General features: G+C 45.1%; 1 protein-coding gene across 2 annotated transcripts in view; it reads right to left on the bottom strand.

Annotated features, from left to right (window-relative positions):
* The window catches only part of LOC146869252 (uncharacterized), a 90,142-nt gene that overhangs the window by 18,012 nt on the left and 45,516 nt on the right, over positions 1 to 26,614 (bottom strand). For both annotated transcript variants that reach the window (XM_085646215.1, XM_085646225.1), the window contains 3 exons: positions 6,577 to 6,684; positions 4,566 to 4,637; positions 2,625 to 2,720 (listed from right to left, as the gene is read on the bottom strand). In XM_085646215.1, the coding sequence (XP_085502341.1) occupies positions 2,625 to 2,720; positions 4,566 to 4,637; positions 6,577 to 6,684 (276 nt within the window). The remainder of the gene's footprint in view (positions 1 to 2,624; positions 2,721 to 4,565; positions 4,638 to 6,576; positions 6,685 to 26,614) is intronic.

The following is a 26,614-nucleotide window of genomic DNA, read 5'->3' as shown; positions in this document are numbered from 1 at the left end:
TTATCAATCTGTATGTGCGGGGATTCCAGCTCCTGCTGTAGCACCTGGCACGGAGTCCTCTCCCATTCCTGTTCTTTTCCCACAGCCTCCCCAGATGTTTTTAGCGGAGCACCCGAGCTTCCAGGGGCCACTGCAAGCTCAAGAGTATTCCTAAGAGAGTAGTCCCCAGCCTCAGGACTATCACAATTTTGGGGCACAACTGGCTGGGTGTCTATGTCTTCAATTAATAGAGCTGAAAGATCCAGTCATTCGACTAGATCTAAACTGCTGTATCTATTACTGACTGGAATATTAAAGGACGGGTTTGTTTCAGAGTCTCGGCCCATATTTTGCAGGTTACCAGTCTGGGCTCTCATTTCCTATTTTTTTTAGACTCCTCCCATTCTTTCAGTCAGGGGACTAGGGGGATAAAAATAACCCAGAGAGAGCGTCTGAATGCCGCTAATCTCCCCGGATTGACCCCAATTCAAAATATATTGGACCACCCTAGTGTCCCTAAAATTATTCAGGAAACAATCCCTCGGAATATCTTTACGCCTCTGTCCCAGCCAACTAACCCGCCTAACGAAGAGAATTTCACACTGTATTAGGGGTGGGAGCGGTCTATGTTTATTTAGCCAAAAAGTCACTTTATTTTTTAATTCTGAATGAGTCTCCCTTCTACCTTTTTCTAACTCTGGTACTCCAGATAAAATAACAGTGTAGGGGGTCGAGGCCGGGGGTAGATCGATGCACGTCAGGCTAGGTTTTATTAAACTTCTATTGGATTGTCGATTATTCCCAGGATCACTTCTACAATTACTGGAAAGATTTTGTTCCACTTGCGGTCCTAAGATTGTTGGCAAGGTCATAGGGCCACGAGCAAAGTCCTCCTCCTTATATGCCCCATGATGTAACACAACTGGATCTACAGTTTGTTGAGTAGGGGGCTAGGTTCCATTAAGATTTTAGAGGCTGGAGGGGCAGTGGAGGCAGGTACAATCGCATGATTGCTTTGGTATGTGGGAGTCTGGTCAGAAATTTTAAAGTTATCCAAGATGTTAGAAATACTAGCTATTTTGCTCCCCCATATAGCAACCATCGATTTAATCTTCTCAATTTGGCTCTTAACCACCTCTAACTCAGATCGTATAAGAATTTCAAAATGAGTTTTAAGTTCTTTAGCCAAATTTGAAGCCCACATTGGAGGATCCACTGCAGCTAAGCCATTTCCCCCAGTAATATGGCCCTCTGTCTGGGTCTTTGATGTTATTCTCGAAGGGCTATTCACTTGCTTTTACCCTTTATGAGCTTTTTGTTTCCTCTGGCCACCTATCCTGATTCCCCCCCACTCCCCATGTCATGTTTATTTGAATTCCCAGAAATTACTTTTTCAGGTGAGGGTCTTAAATCAGGAGTGGTCGAAGGATTTGCTATTTGAGAGTAATCAAGATCTTCGATTTCCAAGGTTATTAGGGAGTTTGGAATCCTAGGCGTTAGAGACAGCCGTCTTTCAGTGCGTTCGATCGCATTAGAGACCGCCCCAATTGCCTGCCGTAACATTTTATCAATGGCATGGTTTCACAATGGGCGTGCACACAGTGGCTTTCTGACGAGTGTTAGGCCTTGTAGGTGGAGAAGTACTGTCCCCCATACTAAATTATAGCTATACCTCCTTTATATGGGAGTAGTACAAGAATGATTATTTAAGTGAGTCAAAATAACACACTCCCTACAGTTATAGGAGTACCAAAAACCCAGACCTTCACTCTTTCCAAAACCCCTCGGCAAAACTCCAAAGTTCAACAACAATAACCCGATGCCCAAACTTTTATCATGTAAACTCACGTAACACAACTTATCAGGGGAATGGCCCAGCCCAGCCTCGATCAGTCTTGGACGGGCTCAGACGGCCCCGCCCTTGGCCCGGGCTTCGCCCGGCACGACCCACGCTGCGGGTGAGTAGGCTGCGCTTATGCGCTGAGGTGGAGCGGTTCCTCCCCCTCGTCAGCTGGTCCCAGAGCAGCTGTGCGAGGCCACGTTGCACCCTGGGAGACGGAGTTCATAGGGTGGTTTGAATGGTCATACAGCAAGCAGCAGCAAAGGGCACGTCCAGGAGAAACATTGGCAGGTATCAGAACCCGCAGCCAGATTTCACTCAAACACCGGTAGGAGGGCAGAAAAAGGGTTACAGGGACCCACGCTGCGGGGCTAGAGGCTGCGCTTTATGCGCTGAGGTGGAGCGGTGCCTCCCCCTCGTCAGCGGGTCCCAGAGCAGCTGTGTGAGGCCGCGTTGCAACCTGGGAGATGGAGTTCATAGGGTGGTTTGAACGGTCATACACCGAGCAGCAGCAAAGGGCACGTCCAGGAGAAACGTTGGCAGGTATCAGAACCCGCAGCCAGATTATAATATCTTACATATCTCTACACATCTATATCTACATATTTGTATATTTTTGTTTTCATCCATTGAAAGTTATGTCAAATTTCAGTAAAATCTGCTATGATAATTGCTGTAACAAGCCTCCTTTAAATCCACCCCTTAAGTTTCCATGGATCTGTACAAGGATGCATTAATTCTCAGACACACAAAGCTTGTTACATTCTCTACTAACTTGTAACTAACCACATCTTCTCATGCTCACCTGAACTCCTTATTTCAGGTTTTGTTGTCTCCTGAACACATGATTCTTCCTTTGGTCTTGTGCTCAGTGAAAACACTGCTGTTATAAGTGGAACCCCTGAAAAGAGGAGACATACCAAATATAATTGCATGATAGAATGACTGAATAAACACAATGAGTTGAGAAATCCATGAAGTATAACCAAAAAGCAACTATCTGAAAAGAGGCCTTAAAAGATGAGCTGTAGAACAGACACACAGGTGAGTGACGCCACGGTGTATACAGTACAAAAAATCCCAAACTCTCTAAGCTAAACTGCACAAACTGCATATAATTAATACAAACTAGTAAAATAAACTTAATTTTTGGTAAATGAAGGAAAATTACTTTATTCTTTGGTAATCTATGAAACCCTTTTTCAGAAGCAGGTCATTGGTTATGTGACATTTAGGCCAGGGGGAGAAAGAAGAACTTAAATTGTGCGGCAAACGTTAGAAGAACTTGAACTTCTGAACACCGTGTTACTGATGCTAGCTAGGAATGCTCTCATTTTTAAGATGACTACTCATGTTGTAAAAGTTGTGGCTTTTACCTTTGCATTTTTTTCTTGTACAAGTAAAGCACAACATCTGGGAAACCTCTTTTAAAATGGCTAAAGAAATTAGAGGGTTAAAAGATGATCTGTTTGTACGATAACCAGAGTGGTAAAACCGTTACCTCCAACTTTGAATTCAGTAGGATTTTTGTTTGCTTTAGTTATGGTATATTTGAACCCTCTCTGAGCCTGAGGTGCAGCGACACACTGTCTAAGACAAGGCTAGACTCAAACTCTCTCTGAGCCCGAGGTGCAGTGATACACTGTCAAACACAAGGGTAGACCTGAACCTTCTCTGAGGTGCAATGACACACTGCCCAACCCAAGGGTAGACCGGAACACTCTCAGAGCCTGAGGTGCAGTTACACACTGTCCAACCCAAATGGAGCACTGGTCTGATACAACAAGTAGGCTGATCCTGACAAAGTCTGGAGGTCAAAAAGTTCAGAAGGGACTGACACTTTTGGGAAGAAAAATCCTTTTCGAGTGGGCTGCTGCTGCTGAAATTGCAGCCGTGGTGTGAAACCGAAGGTCGTATACTTGAAGCAGGTTGGTCCCGGTGGTGCCCTGGAGCTATGGAGAAGAGGACTGGACCTGCCATCTGTGACCTGAGAGGAGCACAGAAGAAGTGCATCTCCTTTCTCTTCTATCATGGACAAACAGTTGCACTCTTTCAAGGGCCATTTAGCGGACCTCTTGTGTGACTTCAGAGACTCGACAGAATTCAAGAGGCCTTTTATTGGAAGTACCCAGCTCAGCAGTGGCAGCTTCCTAAAATTACATTTACAATATATTTAATAAAAATTCTGACTTAGTCATTAGATTTTATTGTTAATAAATAAAAAATAGGTGCTTGAAATGTGTCTATGGCTGGTACAGGGCAAAAGTTATAAAGTATGTACGTTTGTTATACCTTGACTTTTCCTAATTACTAGTTATAGTCTGATCAGTGACAATGTTGTTTGGGCCCAGTCACTGGGTGAGCATGGCATTTCTAATGTCACACGTGTTCAACTCTTACATATTATTCGCCCTACACTGTGAGCTGCAGTCAAGCTACACAGGGCAGGCCTAAAGCTACTTTTCACTTCCACTGTAGCGGACGGCACAACAAGTGCCGTAGTTCAGAGGTGACATGTAACTTTCCTTGCTATTAATGTGCATTTCTGCACCATATACTGGGATCTTATAGAACAGTTAAAAGTGTCAATCAAGTTTTCAGGGCCTCGGGTGCGTACACTGGGCACCAGGTAGTAGTGCCCCAGAGTTAAAGTGCAAGGTTACCAGGAGGCGAGTCCCAAACAAATGAAATACTGGGAGTGACCCCATATTGTCCAACACAAGAAGTGCAACAATTTAGGACTTACCCGCCTCTGGGTCTGCACTGATTTCTTCAATTTCCTGACCAAGATGATCAATAAAAGTTGAAGCTGGCTCTTCTTGTTTCCTCAAAAAAATAGCAGAATGACGAAAAGAAAATTAGGTAGAACAAGTTATTGACAGTTACAGATTTATACAAACTGAGTTTCATCTATTACAAACATACAATTTTAGACCAATAATATTCTTTCTATAAGGTTAGGACCATTACCTTTTACAAGTTCAGAAGATCTTGCCATTGCATTTTGTGTTAACTATGTAAACATGGACTTTTCTGCAAGTAGGTGAAACTACTAAAAGAAAGGACATGATGTTCAGAGAATAGATCTTCTCTAAACACCTATTCTGTGAGGTGCATTACTTTGATTGAATGCCAAGTCTCCTAGAGGCAGTTTTGCAAATCAAAGCTGATTGTTGTGTTTAAACTAACACCCACTAAGACGTAATACAAAACACCCTAGTCTTTTGTTCAATCTTGCCTATCTCTACAAAAGATTTACGCCAGACATTTCAGTTGTTAAATTGTTTTCTGCTGAACTAAATTTGATATGGGTATGGGCTTATATACTAACTTTAATGTTGTTTTGGTGCAACACTACATATGCCAAATGAACTTTTGTTAGAGGAATGCAATTGCTTTTCTCAGACTACAAAAAGAAAGCATAGAATTCTTCACAGTAACCTTGTTTTATGTTTATGCACAAGATTGTTTTCCCCATGCTCGAGTTCAGCCACACCTTATATCAAGAACGGAGGCCCGATAGTCTAACAATCCAGTTTCCTGCAGAGGCACAACCATTTCTGTACAGGTGAATCGGACAAAGGCTTCCTGAATGTCAGAGGTTTGTGGCAGTACAACATCCCAGTGATGGACAATATTCCACATTCTTTGCTAATCTTGCAATTGGAGCGGGCTACAATGGGCAATTTACCATTACAAGGGTTCGGAAGGGAAGAGATATTTCAATATTTCCAATATTCTTAATTCTGCGAAGACAATCTTTTCTTTCGTCTGCTTCCTAGGGGCTGCTCAGTTGGACATTTCCTCCTCTATGTATGTGCCTCTCAGTGTGTGCTCAATGCTGTGATTGGTAATCATAGCCTTGTCTAGTGTGGACATACACCTTATGTGTGCCTCCGTGAGTGTGTGGTCACTGCTGAGAAAGGTAAGCAGTGCCTTGTCTAAGGAGGACAAGCACCTTATGTGCGCCTCCATGAGTGTGCGGTCCCTGCTGTGATTGGTAAGCAGTGCCTTGTCTAAGGAGGACAAGCACCTTATGTGCGCCTACATGAGTGTGCGGTCCCTGCTGTGATTGGTAAGCAGTGCCTTGTCTAAGGAGGACAAGCACCTTATGTGCGCCTCCATGAATGTGTGGTCCCTGCTGTGATTGGTAAGCAGTGCCTTGTCTAGTAAGGACATGCAGTTTATGTGTCCCTCCGTGAGTGTATATTCAATGCTGCAGTCAATAAGAAGTGCACTGTCTAGTTGAAACGTACACCTTGTGTGTGCCTCCATGAGTGTGTGGTCACTGCTGCGATGGGTGAGTAGTGCCTGGTCTAGTAAGGCATGCACCTTATGTGTTCCTCCATGAGGGTGGTCACTGCTGTGATGGGTAGGCACGCCTTGTCTGGTAAAGACATAAACGTTGTGTGTGCCTTCGAGAGTGTGCGGTCACTGCTGTGATGGTTAAGCAGTGCCTTGTCTAATGAAGACATACACCTTGTGTGTGCCTCCATGAGTTTGTGGTCATTGCTATGAACGGTAAGCAGTGCCTTGTCTAGTGAGGACATACACCACGTTTGTGCCTTAGTGAGTGTGTGTTCAATGCTGCAGTCAATAAGCAGTGCCTTGTCTAGTGAGAATACACCTTATGTGTGCCTCCGTGAGTGTGTGGTCACTGCTGTGATCGGTAAGCAGTGCCTTGTCTAGAGAGCACAAGTGTCCCATATGGACAAGGCCCTCTCTCTCATATCCTGGCTAAAGCACCGCTTGCTTACTTGGGGAGCTGACACTGTCTCTTCTCTCGGACTCATCGTTGTGCATAGGATGGAGCAGTTGTGTTTCTTTCGTTGTCAATGAAAAGACAGTACTGGCAATGAGAGGGCCTGTTAAAGAGAGAAATCACAAATAATTAAGTCTGCAAAGGGCAATATACAATATTGAGCAGTATCTGCTGTTTGAGTCACACCACAGACGTTCATTGGTGGAGCGGATATTGAGCACAGCACGTCAGGCTTAGGCCAGAAATTCAAAGACAAACAAAGTGAAAGATGTGCACACCCATCCAATGGAGACAATGTGAGAGAAGGACTCATTCCCCTCACAAAACACAATGTGGAAGATGAGCTTCTCTTCAGGAGGGAAAGAGTGAGAGATAGGCATGTGCTTCAAGAGAGACCGCGTGGGAGATGTCATCGCCCTTCAAGAGAGGCAATGTGAGACACATCCTCCCCAACATAAGAATCAATGATACGGCTTAAACCCTGAGCAGAGAGAATGTGAGAGATGCCTCCCTCAGGATACACTGAGAGATGCATTGTGTCTTGCATGCTTGCATTCTTGGCGTAGGTAAACTGATGCACGATGGGTTAGTGTGGCCTAGAGAATGTGATGATGTCATGGAATGTCAGCCTGTGTAAGCAGATTCTAGATAGGCAGGTTTTGGACAGTTGATGGGACGATGGAGCCTTGAGAGAAGTTACCAGAGTGTGGTTGTAACATGGAATAAAGAACCTACCTGTACCGAATTGTGATTGTAACATGAAACAATAAACCTATATGTACCAGAATGCGATTGTAACATGGAATAAACAACCTATATGTACCAGATCATAATTGTAATATGGAATATAGAAACTACCAGTACCAGATCGCCAGCTTTTGATATATTTGGGGAGTCCGATGTCTCTCCCAAAGAATCAAACTTGATTTTACCCAGAAAATAATTCACCAGATGTTTGCAGCACTCCTTGGAAGGAGGGGCACCTATTCCTGCAACATCTGGGTTCAAAAATGTGTTGACATTCCTATACATTTCTTTGGCAGGGTATTTTGCCTGGCTAATCTCGTCAGCAAAGTCACTCAATTTGGCACTTCATTTTCCGTACTTTTTTATTGATATCTTATACAACTTTTTATTTTCATCATAATAATGGTGCCTCCATTTCCTTTCTTGTTTTTTACATTCCTTCTTAAAATCCCTTAACCCGGGCGAGAACCAACTGGCCCTTGTTTTGGTGCTGGAAGATCTAACGGCACTTATCGGGTCCAGGCTTTCCACCGTAGAGTCTATCCAATCCCTTAAAATAAGATAGGATGCACCAACTTCCTCATCGGTCCTATGAGTGGACCTACTCAACGTTGCTTGCCAGATTAAAATGTCCAATTTGGACCACTGCCTTGAAGGTCTTCCAAACGCTTTATCAACATTAGGTGATTTCATTTTTAGGATGTTGAATTGTATCAACAGATAATCCGACCATAATATTGGCCAGAGAGTGAATGTCTGCATAGATTTAAGATTTGAAAATATAGGATTCAGGAGATGGCCCTTGGAGTGCGTAGGATGGATCACCTACTGTTTGAAATGTAGTCATAAAAGATCTTGTATAAGATTGTTAGCCGACGTGCACAGATTATCCTTCAGGTGAATATGTAAGTCCCCTAGTACTGTGAAGGTGGATGATGCAAGACTATGAGCTGCTACAGTTCCAGGCCATTCCTGTACAAATTGGGCTGCAAGCTCTGGAGGGTGGTAAGAGGCATACCCGAGAAGGGGCAGGCCCTGGAGGGTGGTATAGAGGCATGCCTGAGAAGGGGCAGGCCCTGGAGGGTGGTATAGAGGCATGCCTGAGAAGGGGCAGGCCCTGGAGGGTGGTATAGAGGCATGCCTGAGAAGGGGCAGGCCCTGGAGGGTGGTATAGAGGCATACCTGAGAAGGGGCAGGCCCTGGAGGGTGGTATAGAGGCATACCTGAGAAGGGGCAGGCCCTGGAGGGTGGTATAGAGGCATACCTGAGAAGGGGCAGGCCCTGGAGGGTGGTATAGAGGCATACCTGAGAAGGTGAATATGGGGGAAAGTTTTCATGAAAACACAAAAGACTTTGGCAGCCTGTAATGGTGATGGGATACGATTTACACTGAAAGTGCTCTTTGAAAATAATAGCTTTGCCTACCCCATTTCTTCCCAGATCGGTCATTTTTGTGATTGCGTAGCCAGGTGGAAGAGCTAATGCAATATCTGACTAGCTGTCCTGCCGTAGCCACGTTCACGTTAAGAAGAGGGCGTCTGGACTTTGTTCTCCCAGTAGAGTGATATTTCAAACTTATTTTTAGGGAGAGACTGACTGTTTACTAGAAACATTCACCATTCCTGTGTGGACTGAATGGAAGCTGCAAAGTTTGGTAAATTCCTTCCGCCATGAGCTTCCTGGAGTATCATGGCGGGGGTACATTTAAATGAATAATTACAATATGAGCACCTACTTGGCAGTGACATTGGGTTCAGGGAATGAGAGCACACTTCCTTGGATATCAACATAAGGACCTTCCATTCCTTTGAAGTATAATGTGTCCAATTCACCTGCGAAGGATGAGGGTTTCTAGCCCCTTTCCCCTGCCAGGCACAGGTGGGCTTGCCTTAGGAGCGTGTCCGCTGCGCATCGTTCTTCATTAAATAGAGACCGAGTTCTAAGTGACAAAAAAAAGCTAGACTGCCAATAAAGATGGCGTCCACTCAAGTGCTATTGAGGCGAACTGACACTGCACACGGCCAGGGAGTCCCAATCTCCAACACACCCTAGAGCACTAAATCGAAGCAACAATGCCCAGGTAAGTCTGGACAGAATGCTGATCAATGTCAAACATTCACCCCAGTACAGAGATCCAGGACCAAATCCATCCATGGTTTGTCTCCCATGCCATTCCAGTTTTAAGCCAGCCATATGCAAATCAGTCTTGACCCTGTTCCCCATGGGAACAGTCTAGCCCGAACTGCCAGAGCAGGTCCTCCCTGGAAAGGAAACAAGCATCTTGGGACTGGTTTCGGGGCTTCGCACCTCATCAGCCAGGCTAGCTTTACTTCAGTAGCATGGAGAGCACGGGTCTGAAAAGTTTCAGCGCTCTGTCCATCATCACCTTGTATTTGCGTTGTTCGCCCTAAGTTGGCAGGGTATGCCCAGACGTGGACCCCATGCTCATTTTGCGACTGGATTCAAGCTAGCCTGGCTGATGAGGGGTGTTACCCCGAAGCAGGTCTCAGGATGCTTGTTTCTGGTTCACGGAAGACCTGGCTTGGCAGTTCGGGCTGGAACGTTCCCATGAGGCTCAGGGTCAAGACTGATTTGTATATAGCTGGGTCTAAACTGAGGTGGCGAAGTGAGCTAAAGAACGATGATGGATTCAACCCAGATCTGTGACTGGGGGAGAGTGTCTGAAAAGTTTCAGCGCTCCGACCATTATCTCCTTGTGTTTGCACTGCATCTAACATCATCAAACAATTAGTGCAAAAAATCATTTAAAATACAATAAAAGTACACCGGAAAGCATCTAAAAGAGTAAGAGTTCACTTCTAGTGTGTGACTGTAACATGGAATAAAGAACCTACGTCACATGGAGTAAAGAACCTACCTGTACTAGCTTTACTCCAGTAGCATGGAGAGCACGGGTCTGAAACGTTTCAGCGCTCGGTCCATCATCGCCTTGTGTTTGCGTTGTTCGCCCTAAGTTGGCAGGGTATGCCCAGACGTGGACCCCATGCTCATTTTGCCACTGGATTCAAGCTAGCCTGGCTGATATGGGGTGCTACCCTGAAACCGGTCCCAGGATACTTGTTTCTGGTTCACAGAAGACCTGGCTTGGCAGTTCGGGCTGGACTGTTCCCATGAGGCACACCGTCAAGACTGATTTGTATATAGCTGGGTCTAAACTGAGGTGGCGAAGTGAGCTAAAGAACAATGATGGATTCAACCCAGCTCTGTGACTGGGGGGTGAGTGTCAGAAAAGTTTATGTGCTCCGTCCATCATCTCCTTGCATTTGCTTTGTTTCGCCCTATGTTGGCAGGGTATGCCCAGACGTGGGTCCCTTGTTCACTTTGCCACCGGATTAAAGCCAGTCTGGCTGATGAGGGTTGTTACCCCGAAGCAGGTCTCAGGATGCTTGTTTCCAGTTCAGGGAAGACCTGGCTTGGCAGTCCGGGCTGTACTGTTCCCATGAGGCTCAGGGTCAAGACTGATTTGTATATAGCTGGGTCTTAACTGAGGTGGCGAAGTGAGCTAAAGAACGATGATGGATTCAACCCAGATCTGTGACTGGGGAGAGTGTCTGAAAAGTTTCAGCGCTCCGACCATTATCTCCTTGTGTTCGCACTGCATCTAACATCATCAAACAATTAGTGCAAAAAATCATTTAAAATACAATAAAAGTACCCCCGGAAAGCATCTAAAAGAGTGAGAGTTCACTTCTAGTGTGTGACTGTAACATGGAATAAAGAACCTACATCATATGGAGTAAAGAACCTACCTGTACCAGATTGGGATTGTAATATGGAATAAAGAACCTACCTGTAGCAGAGTCGGATTGTAACCTTAGAATAAAGAACCCACATGTACCAGATTGTGATTGTAACATGGAACAAGGAACCTACCTGTACCAGATTGCGATTGTAACATGGAACAAGGAACCTACCTGTACCAGATTGTGATTGTAACATGGAACAAGGAACCTACCTGTACCAGACTGTGATTGTAACATGGAACAAGGAACCTACCTGTACCAGATTGTGATTGTAACATGGAACAAGGAACCTACATGTACCAGATTGTGATTGTAACATGGAACAAGGAACCTACCTGTACCAGATTGCGATTGTAACATGGAACAAGGAACCTACATGTACCAGATTGTGATTGTAACATGGAACAAGGAACCTACCTGTACCAGACTGTGATTGTAACATGGAACAAGGAACCTACCTGTACCAGATTGTGATTGTAACATGGAATAAGGAACATACCTGTACCAGATTGTGATTTCAACATAGAATAAACAACCCAGCTGTACCAGATTGCAATTGTAACATGGAATAAATAACCGACCTGTACCAGAGAGTGACTAACATGGAATAAAGAACCGACCTGTACCAGAGTCTGATTGTAACATGGAATAAAAAAAAAAAACACATCTACCAGACTGTGATTGTATCATGGAATAAAGATCATACCTGTACCAGATTGGGATTTCATTATGAAATAAAGAACACAGCTGTACCAGATTGCAATTGTAACATGGAATAAATAACTGACCTGTATCAGAGTGTGATTGTAACATGGAATAACAAGCATTGGCATAGCCAATAGGTCTCGCCTTTGGGACCTTATACGTGTTTAGTTATCCAGCACAATATCCTTGGTGCAACAACATCAAGTGTTACATGGCTAAACACTTATAAGGTCCCATAGACGAGACCGATTGGCTATGCCAATGGTTTTGCCGGGGATAAATTGTTAATCAGTTGGTTACTTGCTAGAATGGTAAGTGCATAGCCGGTTGAGACCTGCTCATCCAAGCTTTTAGGGCTCCCTAATTAAAGGTGAAAGCGTCAAGGTTGGGGTCACAGATAATTTGGTGGTTCATATCTACGAACTTCGTAGCTTATATTTTGACTGCATTGAATCCCATTAATGTAGGGTGTGTTGATGACATGCGCTTTGGTTAGTCTATTATAACAGTTTTTTGCCATTAGTCTGTGTGATCTAGATTTTCTCCTAGATAAGTTGTGCAGAGTTCACAAATTTACATCTTATGCCCTTAAAGTTACTATGTTTGTGGACTTCACACAATATTAACAAAAGGAGAGATGTACCCTGAAAAAAACTGTTCATTTTTTATGCTTACCTTGATCACTTTCTTGGGATGGCATCTTTTCCAAGGCATTTTTAGTTTACTAAAATGATATATTCAATGGTTGTACTTACTGGGACTTTCAGCCAATCCTCTTCATCCATTGGTTTGTCATTCATATCTTACCTTCCGCAAACTACAGCATGGGACAGTGGGTCATCCCACTTGACCCAGTGACTAACTTCTCCTGGGTGATGTAGTTCTGCTCTTCCACTAGAAGCATATCTGCACTTCGGTGCTGTGGACCACTAAAGCAATGTGGGCTTTTTAAGACTCCATTTTGCCTTCAGCCATTTTTTAAAATATGTTAATAAGGGCCCAGCAGTGCCTAGAAAGTGTTTGCTAAATCCATTACAAAAAACGCATTGACAAAGACGAGGCTGGCAGTCAACACCAGACATTGATTTTATTTTTTCTCTTCTTGTTCCTGTTATTCTGAAGTATCCAACTTCGTGAAGTTAATTGTCGGCAAGGTTTTTAAAACTAACGAAGTGAACAGGAATACTGCTGCTTTTTTGAGAGATATGTTGGCGATGGGTGAAGATGGTAAATGAGGCTTGCCAGGCCTTTTATTCCCCGGGCATTTACCTGCACTGCTTGTGCCCTTGGAGCCCACTTTTGAGAGCTCAATGCCACTCATTGTATCTGCCACTTTTCCCCAGCTCCCCCAGGTTAAGTGCAGCAGGCACTGGTAAACTTTGAGAGAGGAAGGGGGAGTTGGAGAGAAATATACCAGAGCAACATTCAAGGTTTAAATCAGAAGCAATCCACGCGTAAAACCACGCGCACAAGAATGCAGTTTAGGAAAAAATATTGCTAATATTATAAAGCAACTAATTTGGCATATGCAGGTGGTTCAGCATTGAGGGTGAACTTGCTAAGTGCAGGCTGCATGCAGGGCTGGAAATGACTGAATTATGTAAACTGCCTTCTGTGGTGCAATAACAGGCCAGCACATTACTGATTTAGAGGGATTAGTGCCGCACAGGAAAGGCCGTTCTGTTGCCTTTGCAGCGCCAAACTTGGGACATGGAGGTGTAATACATTCGAACAACTGGAACGCGTGAATGACTGACCCGCCTTGACTAGAGGCACTGCCGGGTTTTCACAACTATTAGAACGTAGGTGCCGGTCGGCAAACATAATAACTTGACGAGGATCACACAGATAGTTGGGGGATTTTAAACCGGGCTTACCGAGCCTAAAGTGCGCTATGTACAGTACCCCCCAGTGTCGTACTTTAATATTCGGGACCGCGTAGGGGACAGGGCCCTACCCCTGTCTATGTTGGTATTAGCGAACCGCAAATGGTAAATGCGGCATGTACGAGTGCTTTATATATCGTTCTAGCTATGAATGCACTGTGTACACGTTATTCTGCTTCACTACGCGGGTTCCATTTTGGAAGCAGTGGCCATCTTGTCATTGCCCTCACATAGGCTATGATGGAGTTAATACGGGCCTCACAGTACATGGGCTTTCCCTCTGACTTCTCTGTGACCTGGGCAGCTGGCTCTGCTGCCCCGGGTCAAACCGGTCTCACGAGCTCCCCTTCCTCCGTCCACCTGTGATTAGCATCAGGGTTTGACCCGTCATAAAGCCCTTTCATTCTACACAATCCCCCGGCTAATCTCTTCCACACCTGCTTGTTCTTGCTTTATGACTTGTTTCCCAAAACAGGAGATGCTCATGTTTATTGGGGGGTCTATTTACTTCAAACGTGGGATCTGAACCTTACTGTGTAAATCATTGTGGGCTGGCCGAACTGGAATGTGGGATGGTCATCATGACTCTGCTTTTTCGTTTGTAATGTATGCCTTTATATGACCATATCGTAAACCAAGGAATGTGTGCCTGGAGCATGATATTTTGTACTTAAGGAGAAGTCCGTTCCTATGATTTTCAGCAGTCTCCTGAGAACATACACGCTGTTGTACTTCTAGGATACCTGTCATTGGTCTGCAGCCAATAAACGATTCTTTGACTTCACCCAGAAGACTCTGTGTTTCTGTAGGTCCGGAACAGGGTGAACCCAGAAGTCATAGGGTGTGTGCCCCTGCACCGCTGGGTCTAAAATACCCAGTACTTCAGTTTGGCGCCCAACGTGGGACGATTTCAGCGGTACCAGTCCAAGCCAGAGGTTCGTGAGGAGCTTCGTGTGGAAATTCCGGAGGAAGGCCGCCACTTCATCGACCCCTGCATGTCGACGTGGTCCGAAAGTCTTTTCTGCGAGGTTCTCCGCGTCCCGACGGCTACGAAGGACTGCTGCCCTGATTAATCGACCTGTTTTGGACCCTTGACGAGTTTGAGAGAGCGGAACAATCGAGAGAGTCTTCTGGTGACGCCATCGATCAGCAATATTCAGTTAAGTATAAGTGGAGCGTCTCCCATTTGTTTTGGTATCCTTTGGGATCATTTGACTTGGTACTTTGGAGTTTGCAAACGCCAAAACCAGAGGACTCGTGTATTCACGAGAATATCGTAATCGATAATCCTTTGACGTTTGGATCTAGACTAGTGAGCGAAGATGCCTGGTTCTGGACTATTTGGTAGATTATTCTGTTTGGGTTGTGGAAAAGATTTCCAGCTAGAGGAATCATGTCCGGTTCCTCCGGTTGGAACTCCAACTTATGAGCTCTATGTAAAACATGGCGTAGGCCCCATTGCATATAACGAAGTGTGGATCCACTACACCAGGAAAGATGGTGTTTTAAAATGGCCCCAAAATGGTAGTTTTGATACCGATATTTTAGATAATCTGGAAATTAAATTGTTTAAGAAGAAAGCCCGGCCGGCGATGTTTGACTCTTTCCGCTTATGGCGAAAGGAAGCCAAACAGAAGGAAATTAAGTTAGCGAAAAAGAATAAGAGAGAGAGAGGTATGTCAGTAATGCAAGCAGCTGTACAATTTAAAGACAATGAAGAGGAGCAAATGAATGAGCAATTGCACAGGCAGCGTAAGTTAGGGATTGACAAATGTTACCCAGCTTTGCCACATTCTAAGCAGGATGAGTCAGAAGAAAAGGAGAAAGATCCTTTGATGTCACATTTGTTGAGTTCGCCACCCCCGTATGCTCAAACTGCCACGGCGCCTCCCCAGCTTGTAAATATGCCGCCTCCAGTGCATGTACTGCAAGCCTTGCCGCTACCGCCAGTTGCTTTGCAGCCAGTTCCTATTCCTGTAGCGCAGCCCTCTCAAGTGCTGCCAGTTGTGCTTCCAACTGCCCCCGCACTTCCTGCGACTTTGCCTAATCCAGTAACTGCCTCCCCTAACACTCTTCCTTCCACCACTCCAGTACCTGTCTCTACATCCTCTTTTCTTCCCTCTGTTTTTCCCCCTGTTCTCGCCTCAGCTTCTCCTTCAGCGCGACAGCGCCTAGCTAATGTGGTTACTACATTAATGTCTCCTCTCTTTGGGTCATCTGGTGCAACTCCTGGTGTACAGTTGCGCAGCCAATTGCCTAACCCCGATGAGAAAAAGGTAATAGATCACATGGCGCGTAGATGGATCGTTTTCCCTTCACTGTATGATGTGGAATCAGTTGTTAACACTTTCCATCAATGGGATGCCCCTAAACAGAGATATGTGTTTGAGAAAATGTGCGAAATTCTCTGTGAAGAATTGGAGGATAGTGGTAGAAATCCGAACCCGCAGGAATTGTGTAAAGTAAGGTTCGATTTTGGAACTGGTATAATTGTGGACCGCGAAGTAGATAAAGCAGTTGCGGTTGTATTGTCCTTAAGGAATGAAGATTGCCAACAGTCATTGTTTGAACAAGAGGTCCTTGTGGGGAAAAAGGCAAAAGCGCGACAATACCCTATGAGAGAAGTTCCCCCGGTATGGAAGGAAGCGGTTGCAGCTGCCGGTGGTAACCCCGCTGTGGCAGCGCATTTCCAGCGTGTTTGGGTGCATGTTCCATGGAAGCGCTCTGAGGTGTTAGCGCTTAAGCAGTCCTTGCCTGATCCCCGTAAAAACCCAGCAGGTTATTATAAGGAGTTGTCACAGACGGCAGGGTCATGCATTATGAATCTGGCCGATATAGACATGTTGTTTGGTAATGTTGTTCCACAGCCTCTATGGGGATCAATTCGTAATGTAGATCACAATGCAGAACTAGGGGATACATGGACTAACATTATTGCTGCTGACGCTAGACAAACTGGTGGTGCGAAACCAGAACCTTTGGTAGCTGAATTGCCTGGTAGAATCATCACGTATATGAAGACAATAATGCCTGCGATGCGCGTAAATTGGGATAAGTTATCTGCATGCAAGCAGAAGAAAGATGAGACAGTGTCAGACTTCTTTACTAGGTTTGAAGAAACGTTTATTGACCACAGTGGGCAAGATATGAGTACTGAGGGTGGCCAACGGCTGTTTGTGGATACGTTTGTGCAGAATTTACTTCCTGACCTGTGTAAAAAGTTAAAAGATTCAGAAAGTTCTTGGGCTGTTTCTTCTTCAGCGCAAATACTGGCTACTGCACAGTATTATGAAAATAGAGATAAAGACGAGAAAGATAGAACGGAGAAGAAAACGAAGGAACTGAAGACGAAGGTCCTTTTACAGCAGGCCTATCCGCCACGTGGAGGTGGTAATAATTATAGGCAACCCCAAGGTGTCTATCACCAACCCCAACAGTTTCAGAACAATCAGCAAATGAACGGGTATTACCAACCACGTGTCCCTGTAGGTCCCAACCAATGTTCATACTGCAAAGAGGAAGGTCATTTTAAATACAGTTGCCCTAAATTAATGCAGCGGAACGGTAATATGTATGGCGCAAGAGGTAGGGGTGGTCAGCAAGCTCCTAGAGGCCGAGGGCGTGGAAGTGTTCCCCAGAACGCGCGTCCTCTGCCGCCTCAAAGTACCATCAATAGCTTTGATCAGCAAGCTAACGCGACTAGTAATACGGCACAGTATTATAGTAATGATTATTATGCAGAGGACGGTGATGCAGAGAATAATGATTACTAGGACAGCCGTAGGCAGAGAGAGGGAGTTGTTTCAGTGCCAGTGGATCAGAGCGGACCGTATGTTAAGGTGACTACAGCAAATATAACGGAGCCCTTTCTGCTAGACACTGGTGCTGCAAAGAGTTCAATCATGCATTCAAAACTCCCTGGCGCACCTTTGTCTGGCGATATAAACGTTTCAGTAGGTTTTTCTGGCGCCCCAGTTAGGAACCCGATTTCCAGTCCCATGTCACTTTCTGTTGGACCTTGTGAGCTGAAAGCACCCCTGATCCTGACAACAGGTTGTGGTGAGAATTTGCTGGGATTAGATTTGTTGAAAAGATTGCACGCTACACTGTATTGTTCTCCTCCGGGAGTACAACTTACATTAGGCAAGAAAGTGGTTTCCCCAATGTATTTGTCTAAAAACACGATGCCACCTGAATTGTCGTCCCTTCCGGATGCCCTTTGGGCTACTGGTCCCAATGATGTGGGCCTCTTGGAAATACCGCCATATGTGGTGACTTTAAAGGCTAATGTCAGACTGCCACGTATTCCCCAGTACAAGATCTCTAATGAAGGACAGAAAGCATTGTTAGACAATGTCGGCGACCTGATTAATAAGGGTGTGATTGAAGAGACAAGAGGCAACGTTTGCAATAGTCCGATTTTACCTGTCTTAAAACGAACGGATCCTTCACAGCCACCTGTTTACAGATTTGTGATTGATCTTAGAGAGGTTAATAAGATTGTTGTGCCACAGTTTCCGGTTGTCCCTGATATAACTGCCTTGTTAACGATGATTCCAGCCTCTGCTCCATGGTTTTCAGTGATCGATTTAAAGAATGCTTTCTTTAGTATCCCAATTGCAGAAGAGAGCAGAGATATTTTTGGTTTTAGTCTGGGAGGCCGAAGCTTCCGCTTCAAACGCGCTCCCCAGGGCTACTGTGAGAGTCCATCCATATATAGTCAGGCTCTGAAAGCGCAGCTTGATGCACTTGTTTTACCTAGTGGCGCTATCCTGATTCAGTACGTGGACGATTTACTGATCGCTGCGGATACTGAAAAGATCTGCAAAGAAGCCACATTGTCACTGTTGCGCCATTTATCCGCATTCCACCACAAAGTGTCTCTCTCTAAGCTGCAATATTGTCGACAAGAAGTGACCTACTTAGGTCATCTCTTATCGAAGGAGGGAAGGAAATTGACCCCAGAAAGAATTCAAGCTATTGCACAGTTGAGTGTGCCGAAAACACAGAGAGAAGTGCGTGCTTTCTTGGGCATCACTTCATACTGTAGGCATTGGATCCCTAGTTTTTCCTTATTGGCAAAACCTTTGTTAGCCTTAACATGCAAAGACACACCGAATCCTATCCCATGGTCTGAAGAGTGCCAGAAAAGTTTTGTGGAATTGCGTAATGCATTATGTTCAGCACCTGTGTTGGGTACTCCCGACTACAGTAAGCCTTTTACATTGTATGTTCACGAGAAAGATGGATGTGCGTTGTCAGTGTTAACACAGCCTTTTGGCGACAGACCGCGCCCATGCGCAAATTTTTCATCCACCTTGGACCCTGTAGCGAGGGCATTGCCAAGCTGTCTGAGAGCGACAGCTGCTGCAGCGATGTCTATCCGACAATCGGCTGGTTTGGTAATGGACAACACATTGATTGTCATGGTTCCACACGCTGTAGATACATTATTAAATAGAACTAAGACACAACACTTGACTAGTGCACGATTATCGGGCTACGAACTTACACTGTTAGCTAATCACATACACATAAAAAGATGTAATACGCTGAATCCAGCTACATTGTTGCCTATTCCAGCAGACTCAGATGAGATTGAGCAACATGACTGTCTGTTCAGAACAGAAGAAGAAACGAAAGGGAGAGTAGATCTCAAAGATACTCCCCTGACTGAGTGTGATGGCACTTTATGGGTAGATGGGTCCTGTTTCAAGCTCCCTAATGGTGACACGACTGCTGCATATGCTATCACGACTTTACACACGGTCGTGGAAACTGCACGAGTGCCACATAATTCGGCCCAAGCAGCAGAATTAATCGCCCTCACGAGAGCATGTGTGTTGTCTGAAGGAATGAGAGTGAACATATACACAGATAGCCAGTACGCCTTTGGCGTGGCTCATAATTTTGGGCGTTTGTGGAAGGAGCGTGGGTTCCTGACGTCACATGGAGCTAAAATTCAGAATGGCAAGTTGGTGAATGATCTCCTTGAGTCACTGACCCTACCGTTGCAAGTTGCGATCATGAAATGCAGTGCGCACAGGAAAGTCACAGATGATGTTGGACGTGGGAATGCGTTTGCTGATGAGACCGCGAGAGAAACGGCACAGAATGTGAAGACTAGAATGTATGTTGCAGGTCCCGCAAGATGGGTTAATGATGTGGGAATGTGTGAGAACACAATAGAGAGTGTGAAGTTGCTTCAAGCTGAAGCCACAGAGGAAGAGTTAAGCAAGTGGAGAGAAAGTATGGGTAAGTTGGATGAGAATGGTTGTTGGATTGATTTGACAGAACATAGGCGATGGTTGTTGCCTGATGCATATGTGCTTCCAGTAGTTACTATGGCACATGGAATGGCACATATCAGTACGAAAGGTATATGCAAGTTGTTGGCTCCAGTATGGCAGAATGCTGGGATTCCCAAGTGTGCAGAGAACGTGGTCAAGAATTGCATAGTATGCTTGAAGTACAACCCTGGTAGGGGAACCCCAACTCCGGCTGGTCACTTTGCACCCCCATCATGTCCATTTGAAGTTTTGCAGCTGGACTTTATTCACATGGAAAGATGCAACAACCTGAAATATGTACTGGTGGTTGTTTGTGCTTTCTCAAAATGGATTGAGGCTTATCCTCTGAAAGATAACACTGCCCTATCCACAGCCAAAGCCCTTGTGAAGGAGTTTTTCCCTAGGTTTGGGATGCCAAGAATGGTGTGGTGTGATAACGGAAGTGAGTTTGTGGGTAAAGTGATGAAGAATGGATGTGAAGGGCTAGGGATAAAGCAGAAGTTCCACGCTGCAAATCACCCCCAGTCAGCTGGATTAGTGGAACGCTACAATGGAGCCTTAAAACTCAAGCTGGCTAAAATCCAGGCGAGCACTGGCCTTAAATGGCCTGACGCTCTGCCCCTAGCACTCCTGTCCACCAGAATGACCATACACTCACGAGTGGGACTTAGCCCTTATGAGGTCGTCTTTGGCCGCCCGGCTAATGTGTGGGGCGTGCCAAGACCGGCGAAATTTAGCGAAATAGAGCATCCAGTACTGCTCGATTACCTGTATGATTTGACTGTTAAACTGCGTGTTTTGCACCAACAGGTACATGATACTCTTCCCCAATCCTCTGAACCTCCTGGACACCCTATCAACCCTGGTACGTGGGTGCTAGTACGAAACTTCCAGCGCAAGAGCAACGACGAGCCTCGCTGGATCGGCCCTCATCTTGTTCTTCTTTCAACAAGATCAGCAGTGCGAGTGAAAGGGAAGAAGCACTGGATTCATGGCACTCACTGCAAAGTAGTCCCCTTGCCTCTGCCATATGACCAGTGGGTCAAGGAGGGTATCGCCGACTCAGAGACAGACATTGTACCTCGCTTTGTACCATTCAGTGACGCACGCTTAAGAGACACAGTTTCAGACCAAGAGAGTGACAACATTCTGCAGGAAGCTGTGCCACCATCAAGTCGACTGGACACCACTGAGCCTGAACTTTTGTTCCGAGACCAAACAGCACCTGGCCGTCTCCGCTATAATTTGAGACCTAGGCCCATGGACAAATATAGATTTCCTCACTTTTTCCTTTTGACATTTTTTGCTCTCCCATCTGAAGGACTTTCTTGATTTTTGTTTTTCGAACCACTATCCGGGTTCTGCCGCAGGGTCGCGGTGCCAAGACTTTGGGGTACAGGCCGAAGACGCTAGGTCAACGGTTCTGGTTAGTCTAGGGCGTTTCCCTGGACTGACAGGCGTGCTCCTTAGCAGAAGAAACTCATCCACCGCGAGCGGCCCGAGTAGAGGATGGAGTTTTTTAAGATGGAGAGACCAATTGAGGAAATGAACTTTAACGCAAGGATGTGTAGAATTGTAAAAAGTAAATGTTTTGTCTTTTTGTGCCTTTTTACACTGTGTAGCATAATGATGTTTATTGTAGGATTTGTGTTCTTCTCCGCTCAAAAGCCCATTGAACCCACTCAACAGCCTATATTCCTTTCTACTGCCTCCTCTCACTCTTTTCACCCTTTGCCTGAGCACGAACAGACCAGACGATCAGAGTTCGTAAATAACTCGTTTATCCAGCTCTTGCACCAGCACCAACTGGTAATGAATACGACCAATTGCTGGGTGTGTGGGTTAATGCCACATACCATTAACAAGGGTATTCCCTACCTGGTGCTGCCGTACAGTTACAATGGATCGTCATGGGCATTCCAAACCATGTTTCTCTATGCTCTAGATACATACTCCCCTCGCCAACCGCGTTCCATCAGACCTATCACCAATAATAAGGCTTTGATGAAAGGAGTTGCCGATATGAGTAGTTAATGCATACTCCTCCATTCCCAAAGAAGAGTTGAGACCTTATGTAGGATGGAACGCGACGGGGTATAGTATTAGTCTGGGTGAAAGACAGCGGAAAATCTCATCTCCAATCTGGGTCGTACCCCACATGGGTCGGTTCTGCTTACAGGGTAATGGTCAGAATCCTAGAGCTCAACTGGGAAGAAGTGACTGTACTGAAACGTACACTTTCCCGTCACAGTTTTCCCCTGCGTTTTTGGCTGCTAAGGGCACATATTTCATCTGTCATGACCGAGCATATACATGGCTGCCCCCTGATTTCTCGGGCACATGTTATATTGCGAACTTGCTACCGCCGACATTTACTGCTGCCTCTGACTATCACAAGACCAGAGTTGTGAGAGGTGTGATTAGTAAGGAGGATACTGCCGGTCAGGAAGCAGGAGACTTCTTCTTGGGTTTCCTGCCGTTTTGGGGACCTATGGTCAATAGTAGGAACCTGAGACAGCTGACTCGGGTGGTTGAATCCACTGTCAATGTAACGGCTAGTGCCCTTAGTAATCTGACAGCTGAGCTCCAAGCGGATCGCCTTATGACTCTGCAGAACCGCATGGTTCTAGACGTTATTCTTGCAGACCGCAGTGGGGTATGCAAGGTCATCCAATCCAGTTGCTGCATTTTCATACCAGATAATGCTCCAACAGTGTATCAAGCCATCTCCAAACTCCATAAAATATCTGAAGCCATACACGTGGATAAGGGAGATTGGTCACTGGTGGGTGGTTCTGAGAATTGATATCTGCCTGGGGTTGGAAAGTTCTGATGGTCATTGGAATGATCTTAGCCATGCTTTTCCTGCTCTGCCTGTGTATACAGTGTGCTCCCGCGATATGTGGTCTCTGTGCTACCTTATGTGTAAGGAAACCTGTATCGAGGGACGAGCTAAGTAGTAGGATGATGCTACAGCAACATCTCCATGACTTCGTGAACATTGACCTAGACTCGGATTAAGATGAGTATAGTGATTGCCTATGTAAGGGCAAAAGGAGGGTCTGTCGTACTTTAATATTCGGGACCGCGTAGGGGACAGGGCCCTACCCCTGTCTATGTTGGTATTAGCGAACCGCAAATGGTAAATGCGGCATGTACGAGTGCTTTATATATCGTTCTAGCTATGAATGCACTGTGTACACGTTATTCTGCTTCACTACGCGGGTTCCATTTTGGAAGCAGTGGCCATCTTGTCATTGCCCTCACATAGGCTATGATGGAGTTAATACGGGCCTCACAGTACATGGGCTTTCCCTCTGACTTCTCTGTGACCTGGGCAGCTGGCTCTGCTGCCCCGGGTCAAACCGGTCTCACGAGCTCCCCTTCCTCCGTCCACCTGTGATTAGCATCAGGGTTTGACCCGTCATAAAGCCCTTTCATTCTACACAATCCCCCGGCTAATCTCTTCCACACCTGCTTGTTCTTGCTTTATGACTTGTTTCCCAAAACAGGAGATGCTCATGTTTATTGGGGGGTCTATTTACTTCAAACGTGGGATCTGAACCTTACTGTGTAAATCATTGTGGGCTGGCCGAACTGGAATGTGGGATGGTCATCATGACTCTGCTTTTTCGTTTGTAATGTATGCCTTTATATGACCATATCGTAAACCAAGGAATGTGTGCCTGGAGCATGATATTTTGTACTTAAGGAGAAGTCCGTTCCTATGATTTTCAGCAGTCTCCTGAGAACATACACGCTGTTGTACTTCTAGGATACCTGTCATTGGTCTGCAGCCAATAAACGATTCTTTGACTTCACCCAGAAGACTCTGTGTTTCTGTAGGTCCGGAACAGGGTGAACCCAGAAGTCATAGGGTGTGTGCCCCTGCACCGCTGGGTCTAAAATACCCAGTACTTCACCAGTCCATACCTCCTTACTCAACTAGTATGAGACAAGCCAGACAGGCTCATTGTCCGGGAGCTGTACAAGGGTCTAACCGCAACTAAAGATCAGTGCTTTGTGGTCGTTTTTTTAAAATTTACTTTACGTAAAAGACAGAAGGGTTGGGCAGTAAATGCTGTTTGCGGAGTACAGCGGTCACCTTTGCCCTAGTTCGTGAAACTTTCACAAAATTAAGGTCTGGGTAAATGCAAGCGATGGGTGATTGAACGGCAGAACGTGTGAAATGCTTCTCAAATCACCAGAAATTTAGGAATATATTAACCCCCTGCTTCAGCTCTCAAAGTACACATTTGGTGGATTTTGAGATGCCTGACGGTGAGGAAAGCAAGCTGCAGTTTGCCAGATCAGCAAACTAGTGGAGATGAGTGAGTTGGGGGTGAAATGCGGTGAGGAGCAGGGGGCCAGCTCAACATGACGCCTCCCCGCCCGCAGGAGCCCCCTCACGCTACCCCTGGCTGTTACCAGGAGCTCCGCGGCTGCGAGCACGCTTTAACCTCCACTTGATTCACTCTCTGACGCGACTGATCCTAATTATGAACAAGCATTTGCAATGCATTAGGTCTCGCATTTCCGCGAGTTTGAGCTATTGACATTGCAAATAACAATGCCTATTGGCATTGTCATTTACAATGCCAATAGCTTTAACTCGTGTAACTGCGAGACCTATTGCATTGCAAATGCTTGTTCTTAGGAAGCATACTATTAGCACGGGCTGTAACCTTGGAGAGATATTCGCTGTCTCAGTGCTCGTATATCAAATTTGTTATTTGTAAGGATACCACTGCTGTGTGTGTCTTTGGAGAGCACTGTGCGTGTATTGAGGCTCAAACATTTTGCAGTATCTTACAATTAATTATTAATATAATGGATTGTCTTAAAAACAACACAGTAGGAAAAAGTTCCATTTTAATAACAGCCCAAAGGAAAGTACAAGCTGTGGCTAAGACAACAAAACATTGTTTATTTGAGTACTACGTATATATAAGATAGCACGAGTGATAGCGCTGCTTTCTCAGGCTTCGCACATTAGTTGTGTTACTTTGAGGGATACTGCTGCTATCTTTATACTTTTAAAGTACTTTATGTGTATTTTGAGGTAGCACGAGTGTTAGCCCTACTGTGTTAATCCTTGCATATTAGTTGTGTTATCTGAAAACATCTGCTGCTCTCTCAGTGGATTGTGCAGTAGATGGTGCAGATGTAAACCTGACCTTAAGGATGACGAGACAGAGCAAACTTATGCCTGTAGATTAAATGTGCTTGTGTTATAAAGTATAAGAGATGGTATTTTATTTGCAATGCGTGGTGTGCTGCGCGCTGTGTAAAGTAAGTTACCATAATTGTGAGAACAGACAAGGGGTTTTTAAGCAATAACGCTACCCCCCTTCTTCGCGCAGGGCCAGAGTGCCGAGAGCAGAGAGAGAGCTGTGTCTTAGAGCGAGCTGCGCCCTTCCTGGTAAAACAGTGACGCACTGACCCGTGTGTTAAGATAACGTTTACTAAACAGTACTATGGCACTGTGTGTTTTTCCCAAGAAGGAGTACTATTAGCATGGGCTGTAACTTTGGATGAATAGCGCTGCTGTTTCAGTCCATGTACATTACTTGTCATTTAAAAAGATAGTGCTGCTATCTTTGTACTTAGTTATACATTACTATGCGTGTGAGAATAGCATGGTATTTTGAGTGATAGCACTGCTATATTAATCCTTTACACAGCGCTTGTGGTAGACTGCAGCAGCATACCTAGGGAAATGAGAGGCCCATAGGTGCTTTGCAGTAGCTGGCACTCGTGATTTTAAAATTAGATCTTAAATTGTGGCGATGTAAACCTGACCTTAAGGGTGAGGGGGCATAGCAGCCCTGCGCCTGCAGATTAAACGTGTGTGTTATAAATAAGAGATCTTATTTTATGTACAATGCGTGGTGCGCGCCGCGCTGTGTAAGTACTTATTAATATAACGTGATTGGCTTAAAACAACACAGCATAATTAAATACAATTGTAAAAACAGCCAAAAAGAAAGTCCAAGCTGTGGCTACGACAAAAAAACAAACATTATTCATGTAAGCACTACGTATATATAAAATAGCACGAGTGATAGCGCTGCTGTTTTAGTTATCGCACATCAGGTGTTTTATTTTTAGGGATAGTGCTGCAGTCTTTATACTTGTAAAGTATTTTATGTGTATTTTGTAGTATCAGGAGTGATAGCTCTGCTGTGTTAGTCTTTGCACATTAGTTGTGGTATCTGAAAACATCGCGCTGCTGTCTTAGTGGTGAGACGGTTAAGAAGAAGGATAAAATGCTGGCACCAGCTATGGCCAAAAATAAATTGTACTGTTGATTACAACTATGTGTATGTGTGAGTAGGAGGTACAGTGTGTTTCTGTCTGGAAGGCATACTATTAACAGGGGCTGTAACGTTTGAGAGATAGCGCTGCTGTCTCAGTTTTTGTACATTAGTTGTGGTATTTGGAGGGATAGCGCTGCTATCTGTGTCTTTGCAGAGCACTGTGTGTATATTAAGGCTAAAACATATGGCAGTATATTAACATAATGTATTGATATAACGCGATTGCCTTTAAAACAACAGCACGATAAAATATAATTTTAAAAACGGGCTAAAATAAAGGTATAAGCTGTGACTAAGACAGCTTAACAAACTTTGTCCATT

Source organism: Triturus cristatus, chromosome 1_1 (genome assembly GCF_964204655.1).
Source record: "Triturus cristatus chromosome 1_1, aTriCri1.1, whole genome shotgun sequence".
NCBI classification, from domain to species: Eukaryota; Metazoa; Chordata; class Amphibia; order Caudata; family Salamandridae; genus Triturus; species Triturus cristatus.
This window is presented reverse-complemented; position numbering and strand designations above follow the sequence as displayed.